The sequence below is a fragment of the Grammomys surdaster genome, unplaced genomic scaffold, assembly GCF_004785775.1.
Source record: "Grammomys surdaster isolate TR1022 unplaced genomic scaffold, NIH_TR_1.0 125357, whole genome shotgun sequence".
Lineage (NCBI taxonomy): Eukaryota > Metazoa > Chordata > Mammalia > Rodentia > Muridae > Grammomys > Grammomys surdaster.
The window spans coordinates 864804-875082 of NW_021620229.1; the positions used below are offsets into that span (position 1 = coordinate 864804).

Sequence of the window (10279 nt, forward strand, 5' to 3'; positions counted from 1 at the left end):
CTAAGTTGCTTATTCATACCTTTTTTGAGACAAAGTCTCACTGAATCTAAGGTATACTCAGACTACCTCTGCAGCCAGGGCTTGCCTAGAAGGGCTGATCCTCTTGCTTCAGCTTCTCAGGTGCTGGGGTTACAGGTATGTACAGCACAGCCAGCGAAGTGTGGTAGTGTCACCCAGTCTTAGAAAACAGTCATTCCTTTAGTCTTATATCTCACTTCAGCATAGGCACCTTGTGGGTGGGAGCTGCTCTGTCTGCAGTTCTAATGCTCACTGCTGTTAGAGATCATTGAGTGGTCATTACACTCTTCATGATGATGATGATGATGATATATATCATATGTATTGATATATATATATCATGTGATGATATATATATATATATATAAAATTCAAACATTTGTGCTATTTTTTAAAAAGGCAATTCAACATTTCTTTTAAGCCTAAGGAAGGACAGAAGAAGCGTCCCCCAGAGCACTATTCAGCTTCTCATAGCATATTTAATTGAAACGCATTTTCCCCAGTTCACTCCCCAAGGATGAGTGGGCACTCCAGCTCCGTTCTAATTGCAAGTCTTCTCCATTTCATAGTGAACGGCAGCAAGGGGCTTTCTGTCAACGATTTCTACTCTGGTTTGGAGAGTTCAGGATGGCTTCGCCATATCAAGGCTGTTTTGGATGCTGCAATCTTCTTAGCCAAAGTAACTATCTCTCATTGGTTCAGGTTTGTAATGGTTGGGGAAGGAATGGACTTAGCCAAGGTAAATCTTGATTTTGTTCAGACAACTTTTTCTGTTCTTTGCCTCTTTAATGAGGTTCACTTCAGTTTGAAGTGGTACCTAATATGGAGGCTTACAATCCCCACCTACTTACAAACAACATTTTTTGTTTGCTTGTTTTGTTTTTGTTGTGTGTTTTAATTATGCTGTGGCAACTGTGTTATTGAGGGCCAGGTCTTCTTTATGATGTGTATCTTCCAGTGTGGGTTTTAGTACATAATCTTACTGATTTATGTAAAAGGAATTTTGCAAGAGTCTAAATGTGTCATTTCCCCCCAGGCAATAGTGGTTGAAAATGCAAGTGTGCTGGTGCACTGTTCGGATGGGTGGGATAGGACCTCCCAGGTGTGTTCCCTCGGTTCACTTTTGTTGGATTCCTACTACAGGACAATGAAAGGATTCATGGTAAGGATGTGTTCCATTGAGCCCAGTGGTTTCTTTCCCTGGGGGATGCTTGCCAGTATTCAGAGACAGTTCTATACTCAGGGCATGCAGCTGATAGAGTCTGCTGGGCAGCTGACCCTGCCCAGAGCAGCTCCACTTAAAGACTCCTCGGCACGCGCTGCAGTCTGTGCTTCTGCAGCAGAGAGCCTGCGGGCTGACTCACTCCGATCTGTGCAACATGTTTTGGCCAAACACTTTAGATTTAGAGGTAGACACCCCACCGCCACCGCCACCCTAAAGTGTTACAAAATTGTTAACATTTTCTCTCTCACCTTTATCTAGTAAAAGTAATGTAAAATGCAGTATTGAATTGTAATCCATGTTGGGGGTATGTTCATCTACAGCACTCCAATGTTAAGCATTGTGTCATTTCTGTTTATGAAACCAAATTTATAGTTGAACAATTTTCTTCTAAGCAGGAATTTATTTTCTGTTTTGTATTTGATTAGATCAACTTTCAAATTTGCATGTAAAGCAGGTTTGAGAGGTATAGATGGATGGGTTAAGTGTTGAAGACCATCCTTTATTCTGTTATCAGTTTGAGACCAGCCTGAGCTACATGAGACCTTGTTTAAGAACAAAACAAAATTTCCACGGAAATACATAGTGAGTAGATGGAGGTATTAGAGAGGTATAAGTGCTACTGAATAATCCGAGTCCTGTGACGAGGGTTGTGATGAGGGTGATGGAAAGTCCCAGACCCTGTTCAGCACTAAATGGAAATAAGAAAACTACATGAAAATGGTGCTAAAATAACACGAGGTGGCCAGATGGTGGTGCACACCTTTATTTCCAGCACTTGGGAGGCAGAGGCAGGTGGATCTCTGTGAGTTTGAGGCCAGCCTTGTCTATAGAGCTAGTTTCAGGACATCCAAAGCTGCACAGAGAAACCCTGTCTTGAAAAATCAAACAACAAGCAAAGAATACAACAAAACAAACAAACCACTTAATACTTTGAAAGTCTAAGTGAGGAATGTTATTCTTAGCTCATTTGCCAGGCATCTGAATGAAGCCATGTAGTAAGTGACCAGGCCCACAGCAAAGCCCCTTTAGATGCATGAGAGTAGGCTGAGTGGATGTGAGAGTAAACCTGGTGTTGAAAGCTGAGAGCCTAAGGAAGAGGACCCTGGGATGTGTACTTTCCCCTCTAGGCAGTGAGAGCCAGTAGACAAGAGCAAGCAGTAGCTTGATGAAAGATGCTGTAAAAAGATACCTTGGCCTCTTGAAGGCAGAAGGGAGTGGGATGGAGGCTGAGGGTCCAGGATAGCGACTGTTAGTCCATCTGAAGAGGGGGAGGACTGAAAGTAAGGCAGCAGGACTCACACAAGTACACAGAGGTGGTGGTCTCAGGGGACATTGACAAAGGAGGACCAATGCAAGCTGCCCACAGATTGAGTGGAAGTGGCGGATAGGAGCTCCTGTCTGGATTTCCAGGCTGCCGAGTCAGCTTTTGGCTCTTCTCTGAGCTAAGCAGAGAAAGAGGTTAGAGAGGAAGATACTAAGTCAGGACGAATTGAATGATAGAGGACCCAGCATGAAATCTATATTTCCACCCATGGTCACAGCATAGAGGTGACCATGACATCCATGATAGGGTCTGTAAATACTCAAGGGCTCAAGAAACGGCATCCTTAACTGGATTTAAAGCAACATTGGAGATGCCAAAGTGGCCATCCTGAGAAAAGATATGTTTGGTGATTATGTAATGAGATTATAAGGTGTATCAAGCACTAAGAAGTTACTTCAGATCTGACTGAAAACATTAGAGATCTGTTCTCTTATTGGCTATGGTGATGCATTTCTTTAGTCCCTTCCTTCTTGGAAAGCTGAGACAGGAGGATGGAGAATTCTGTCCATCCTGGGTTTCATATTGAAAAGTTGATTCAGAAAAACAAAAAGGAGAAAGAAAAGTAAGATGTGTTACTTTGGTGGAGTTAGTCAGTAGAGAAGCCATGATCTGGAAAACTGAACTACGTATGCAAAGATGCCAGTGTTGGGATCTGAATAAGAGCTCTTTTATTGACTTTGTTTGGCTTTCCAAGAGACAGGGTCTTGCTTACCGTCTTTCTTATGCTTTACATAAACAATCTACAAATATGCCAGTGGTTTAAACACCTGCCCCTGTACTACAGAAATGGTCCTTATTAGCATTTTAGTTATTTGAGGACAGGGCTTCCCCATGAAATCTGTCTGGTCTCTGATTCTTTATTCTCTTGCCTGAGCCTCTGATTGCTGGAGTCCAGCTGGCTTTTCCATGTTATTTTTGTATGTACAAGAATGTAATGCTGCCTTTCCAAGAGTGTCTTTAATGAGTGCAGCAGGAATCATTTGTTGTGAGATCACTTCTCGTGTCTTTTTACTCCTTGGTAACCCTCACTCTCATCAAGGTTCTGCCTACTTTTTTTTTTTTTAATGTAGTCTTTTTATTTTTTTTTTATTTCTGTTCTTAGTAGAATTGTCACTGTATTTTTTAAAGTTGAAAATAGTTATATAGTTGATTTTGCTTTTTCTCACTAGGTTTTAATAGAAAAAGATTGGATATCATTTGGGCATAAATTTTCAGAGAGGTGAGTGGCAATAATATATTTAAATCTTTATAATACTGTACCACCATCTTTCTCCTTGTTGGAATTTACATGTCTCTGTGGTATGGGAACTATAGCTCTGTATTGTATGAAGCTAGACTTAATGTCTCTGCTATTTCTTTCTCTTTATGCCTTTGTTAGTTAGTTCTCATGGCCATTGATGTTCCATCTTGTAATAAGGCTGGCCTTGAACTTCTGGTCCTCCTGCTTCTCCTTCTTTAGGACTGGGGTTACAGAAGTCCATTAAAATGGTGGTTACACATGGACTTTTATTGTCCACATTACATATTAATACCTGTATGTAGAGTTTTATAGGTTTAAGTTTACAATGCCTAAGCAATGAACTTCTTTTGGAGGCATTTTTCAAAGCTTGTGCTTTCTGGGGGTTTAGGTGTGGCCATTTGGATGGTGACCCAAAGGAAGTCTCACCAGTGTTTACTCAGTTCTTGGAGTGTGTATGGCATCTGACTGAGCAGTTCCCACAAGCCTTTGAGTTCAACGAAGCGTTTCTTCTTCAGATCCATGAGCACATTCATTCATGCCAATTTGGGAACTTCCTTGGCAACTGTCAGAAGGAAAGAGAGGAACTCAGGTAAGTGATGAGGAAATGAGCCTTTCCCTTCTGCACCACTGAGCCTCCCCACTGTGAGTCATGGCTGTACACTGAAGTGCCCTGACGGGTTCAGGGAGAATTGAATTTTACTTTAGAGTTTTTTGTCTGTATTTTTGAAGCTAAAGTACCCTACTAATATCTGCCACCTTTCTATTTTGAAATATATTTTGAAGTATAATAGTGTCCAGAAGAGTACATGTAGGATTACACACACACACACACACACACACACACACACACACACACACACGGGGTGGGGGGGGGGAGTTCCCAGAGCAAGAACCCCATGCTGCTTCCTAAATGTTTTGGCGCTCTTTTTCCATTTGAATGTATATTTTAGAAGAGAGAAATTTTTACATAATTTATTTCTCAGAAAGTGTTGGTCATCAGTTTTATAGCGATGGAAGGTATAAATCAGTGGGTTTGTCTTATGGTAAGGCAGCAGTTGTAGCTCTCCTCCCTGTGGGGCAGACAAGCCTGCTGGCATTGTTCCATGATGTCCCTGATGGAGTCTCATGCAGACACTAAGTGCGGTGGCACTTGACCCCACCTGTTCTTTATACCAGCTTCTAGTTTTGGGTTTGGATTCTGAGTTTAGATTTCTTTTTTTTTGTTGTTTTTTTTGTTTGTTTGTTTTTTGTTTTTTTTCGAGACAGGGTTTCTCTGTGTAGCCCTGGCTGTCCTGGAACTCACTCTGTAGACCAGGCTAGCCTCGAACTCTTGAACTCAGAAATCCTCCTGCCTCTGCCTCCCAAGTGCTGAGATTAAAGGCGTGCGCCACCACCACCCAGCGAGTTTAGATTTCTTATAGTAACAGTAAATCTAGACCTTCCAAGTGACATGTAGAGAGGCTAACAATGTCTTCCTATAATTTGGTTCAGGTGACTTTTCTTGGGGTACGAATCTATTTTTGGAGAAACTTCTCAATTAGTACCAAACTCAAAAAAATGTGAAGAGGAAAATAAAAATAGATGTTTCTTAGTAGTCTTTCTTAGAACATACCTGTGGACCATCTTAGGGCATATGGTACTGCGCATACCTACAGCATCTTTTAGGCTTACCTGCTGTGGATATGCCTCCTCTGTAGCAATCTGTCCATCAGATGTGTGTCTTTAGACAAGCACATGACTGGCATTTCAAATTCTTCCACTGAACTGTGTTTCTGTCCTGTGGTAGTTGCCCTCATGGCCCACCATGGGGTTGTGAGAATAAGGCAGAACAACTGGATCAGTGTTCTGTTGCAAGGCTTGGCAGTCCTGGGATATGAGGAGAGTCCCTAAGTGGACAAGTGAGAAACAGTGCTCGACCTGTGTTGTGCTCAAGACACACTTATTACATGGTCAGAAATGAGAAAGAAAATGCAGAGAAAGCAGAACACAGGCAGGAGAGGTGAGTCTCCCCTAGAAGCCACTGAAGTAACTACCTGATCTATAGCATTAGCAGGGCACTGAGTATCGCTGGGTAAGACTTTTATGTTCTTATTCCCTAAGGCTAAAGGAGAAGACTTACTCCCTGTGGCCCTTTCTTTTGGATGACAAAAAGAAGTACTTAAATCCTCTCTACAGTTCCAAATCTCAGAGATTGACAGTCTTGGAGCCAAATACAGCCTCTTTCAATTTTAAGTAAGTTGGCCATTGAAGCATTTACATGTGATTTTTCTCAAACAAATTTTAGGAACTTTTAAAAATAACATTAACTTTGTTTTTATTATTACTATCATTATTATTATTATTTGTAAGAGAGTTTGTCTGGGTGCACTGTGTGTGTGTGTGTGTGTGTGTGTGTGTGTGTGTGTGTGTGTGTGTGGCTAATGGAGGGCAGAAGAGGCTATCAGATTCCTTGGAACTGGAGTTGCAGATGGTTGTGAGCATGCATGTATGTGCTGGGAACTGAACACAGGTCCTCTGGAAAAGTAGCCAGTGTTCTTAAGCACGAGCCGTCTCTCCAGTCCCTAAAAACATTATTTTAATTAAACATATTCATGGGGTATACTATGATCATTGTATGCATGTATTCAATAATGAGCAAATCAAGATAGTATTACCCATGTTTTTAAGCTTTCTTAATTTTAATGGACAAACTGTATGTTTATGAACAATAAGGTATTTTGGAACCTGTGCACAGTTTGTGTGGGATCAGAACAGACCAGCTGGTGTTTCTGTCTGCTCCTTGTTACTGTGTGTGAGCTCCTCTCTTCCAGTTGTTTGTAGAACTTGGAATAGGCTTTGTGAGCTGTCACTGTGCTGTGCTGGGAGCTCCAGAGCTCACTATTCATCTAAAGGTGTTTTGGTTAAAAACTTCCTAAACTTCTTTGTCATATAGATTTTGGAGAAACATGTACCACCAGTTTGATCGGACGCTCCATCCTCGGCAGTCTGTACTGAACATAATTATGAATATGAGTGAACAAAACAAGCAGTTAGAGGAAGACATTAAAGACCTAGAGGCTGTAAGTACCCTGAGTTGTCTAATAAAACATATTTAATTTACTATATGATAGTGTCTTCCATTTTGGGTTTCTGGATTACAGATGAAGAGAATTTATTGGGCAGTTCCTTTTTGTTTGTTGAGAATAAACTTCCAAATTTTGCTCACTTTTTTCTTGGCCTGTTTGCCTTTTTTTTTTTTTTTTTTTTGATTTGTCAGGGTTCCTTACATACTAGATACTAATTCTCTGTTAGGGTTATTGCAAATAGCTTTGGCTTATTCTGTCTTCTTTGTCTTACTATTATTTTTATGCTTTGTTTTGTGTGTGTGTGTGCGAGTGTGTGTGTGTATACATATTTTTTTTTTAATGCAGACAGTTCTTTTTTGTTCAGGAAACTGTTCTGTCTGCCTCAGAGATGGGTGCTTTTCATTGTCTCTTGGATAAGAGAGCACATGTTAGCGTTAAAGAAAGGAAGGGCAGGATAGGCAGTGTGGGACGATTGTCTGGAGTTGATTTGGAGAGTGTGATGCTTTGCCAAGGGACACTTTAAATATTATGTGTAAAAAAAAAAAAAATGTGCTGCTTTCCAAAGGCTGATCTGTTCACTTGGCGACCCTTAGTGAGGGACACCTGTGAGAAGCTCTTCCTGGCCAGTGGGAGCTTCAGCTGAGTTAGATGTGATTGCTGTGTTATAGCGAATTCAGGTTGAGCATATCCTCTGGGTCCTCATCCTTATGAGATGATTACTTGTTAAGCTTCCTAAGGAATATCTATGTTTCTGGCATGTGAAGACCTAGTGTCCTATACAGTCAAATCTGGTTGAATCAATTGACAAACATAAACACTTAATGAAGCATTTTCTTTGATAAACTTTAAGCTCTTGGAATTTTTAGTTATTGAGTTCATAATTGTGTATCATGCATAAGAGGAACACTTGTGAAACCATGTTTTCTTCACTCCACGTAGATCGATCACTGGTTAGCTGTAGTTACTAATGTTTTTTAAATGTCTTGTTTTGCTTTAGAAAATTAAGCAATGCAAAAATGGCATCCTAACAAAGGACTTGCTGCATGCCATTCACCCTGAATCACCTACTCTGAAAACCTCGCTGTGTCTGAAAGAGCAGAGTCTGCTTCCGGTGAAGGACACACTCCGAGCTATAGAGGGCAGCAGCCCAGCAGATAATCGGTACTGTGACTATGCCGAGGAGTTTTCTAAGTCAGAGCCTACTGTGGTCAGCTTGGAGTACGGTGTGGCCAGAATGACTTGTTAGCCTCCGTCAGTGTTTCCTGGATGACTGTAGAGTAAGAAATGTATAGGTGTAAGGATGGTCTGTACACATGGGCAGGAGGGTTTGTTGAGTGACTTTGGGGCTTAGCAGTAGGTGAATAGCTGAGAAAAGGGTCATAGCAGCTCTTGAGAGGAATAAGTCAGCTAAGTGCCATTTGTAGCAAGAACATTACTCATTTCTGTAGAAGTGAGTGATGTAGTGTGCACTTACTGGAAATGATTTACACAGTACTGGTGAGCTGACAGTCTGTTGATTCAGATGTTAATATAGCCAAGCTCAATAGCTTTCCTTAAGTGTAATTTAACTCTGAGAATACAGACTGACAGCCTGAACTCTCAGTGACTGACATGGCATGTGCTTTCAGTTCTGGAGCTGTGTGACTGCGTATTTTGCCATTTAGTGATGTTTTAACATTGAAGTGCCATGAAAAGTAACTTCTGAGACAGCCTTAAAGTAGACTCTCAGTTTATTCTGTAGGCTTTATAGCCGAGGACAGGATGTTTGATCTCTCCTCTAATCAGCCTTATTTCATAGGAAGAACTGCACTCTCATTACTTGGGAGCCGCACACTGCAGTGCTCCTACATGGAAAGTCATAGCTGTACTCTGCTACTTCGTAATTAGCCAGCTCCACCCATATTTAAAATTAGTGCTACCGAAGGCTTTGTTCTTGTTGTCATTTGTTTCAGCTGCAGCTGACAGTTCATTATTCACAGCTTAGAGGACTCATTTCTTAGGCTAGTGTAAGTACACTTGGCATTTACTTTCGGCTTACTACAGTCTATTAATTCTTACTCTGTGGTTGGCTTTAATCCTTTGATAACTGTACGTTTAAAGTGGCAAAGCTCTAAAGTGTTCTGAGTACTAAATACATTTGTAACTTGAATGTAGCAGCCTACAAACTTTCAGGTAAAGGAAAGAGGGACGTGCCGATAGTGGAGATTTTGCTTGGTTACGAATTTTAAAGCAATCATTTTTATGTGGAGCATATTTCTTTTCTCTTAGTATAGAAGTGGCAGAAAAGGGAGCACTGAGGGAGCCAGTTAATGTCTAACAAAAGCAGCTTTGATGCTAGAAAAGGGTTTGTTTTGCTTTGTTAGGCTCATTGTTATTCTGTGCACTGGGACATACATATTTTTTTTCTAAAAAATCACTTGCAACTGGCAGTATTACCAACTGGCTCTCAAACAAAGTTTAATACCATTGATGATGTGAGGTACAGTTCTGGGCACTACGAAATTTGTGTATGTTATCTTATATATCTCCTGATTACACCTATATCTGTAATATTTCTTATATTAGTTTTGAACATATGTGTCTTTTTTGGAAAAAAAAAAAGGAAAGCTTTATTGTATGCGATTTTATCTAGTCCTTATTTTTCCAATTCACCTCTGTAAGACCTTATGTAATAAAAACACTGCATTTTAAAAGTAACAAAAATATACTAAAAAATACAATGTATAATGAACAGTGTTTAAACGTTGAGAAAGGAAACTTAATCTCTGTGGCCACAACAGGTTTTTGTGCCTTGGTTCCAGTCAGGTTATGGTTTTAGACTTCTGTGGCAGACTTCCTAGTCATCTTTTGGTTCATTATGCTGATCTTCAACTTCACATGTATATATGTGTTTACATGCTCACACACAGATAACATCCTGAGTGATGTACAGGGCATATGTTGGCAAAAGTCTGTGAAAATGTCTCATAAAATTAGATTTATGTTCATTGTGTTTTGGGATGTATAGCATGTAAATTATTTCATGTATTATTTAAAGGCAATTAAATGTTCATGTTTTACTTTGAATGTTTTTCTTTTGGGGAAAAACAAATGAGGATCTGAGAGGAGAACCTGTTATCGTCACTTTACTGAATCAGCATGATTCCTAACTGCAGGCTAAATCCTCATCCTTATCAGATCCAGGAGTGTAGCTCTCATCCCTAATCAGAGGGCACAGAGTGCCCCTTACCAGTTGTCACAGCTACAGTCCCTGTATGTGAGGCTCAGGGAACACAGCGAAGTGGGATGGACAGGAAGACTGGACCAGCTGTAAGAGCCAGAGAACCAGGAATCTGCTTTGATTTTGTGTTTCTTAATGACAGGGAAGCTACACACCTGTCATACCACAACAATATGGTTGGTTGCCT

At 40.6% G+C, this 10279-nt stretch overlaps 1 protein-coding gene across 1 annotated transcript in view; it reads left to right on the forward strand.

Annotated features, from left to right (window-relative positions):
* Nucleotides 1–9938, forward strand: part of Mtmr6 (myotubularin related protein 6) — a 36996-nt gene extending 27058 nt beyond the window's left edge. The window contains exons 8-14 of the mRNA XM_028785874.1: nt 588–697; nt 1055–1180; nt 3737–3786; nt 4196–4396; nt 5908–6039; nt 6740–6866; nt 7870–9938. Of these exons, the coding sequence (XP_028641707.1) occupies nt 588–697; nt 1055–1180; nt 3737–3786; nt 4196–4396; nt 5908–6039; nt 6740–6866; nt 7870–8118 (995 nt within the window). The 3' untranslated portion in view covers nt 8119–9938. The remainder of the gene's footprint in view (nt 1–587; nt 698–1054; nt 1181–3736; nt 3787–4195; nt 4397–5907; nt 6040–6739; nt 6867–7869) is intronic.
* The last annotated feature ends 341 nt before the right edge of the window (nt 9939–10279 follow it).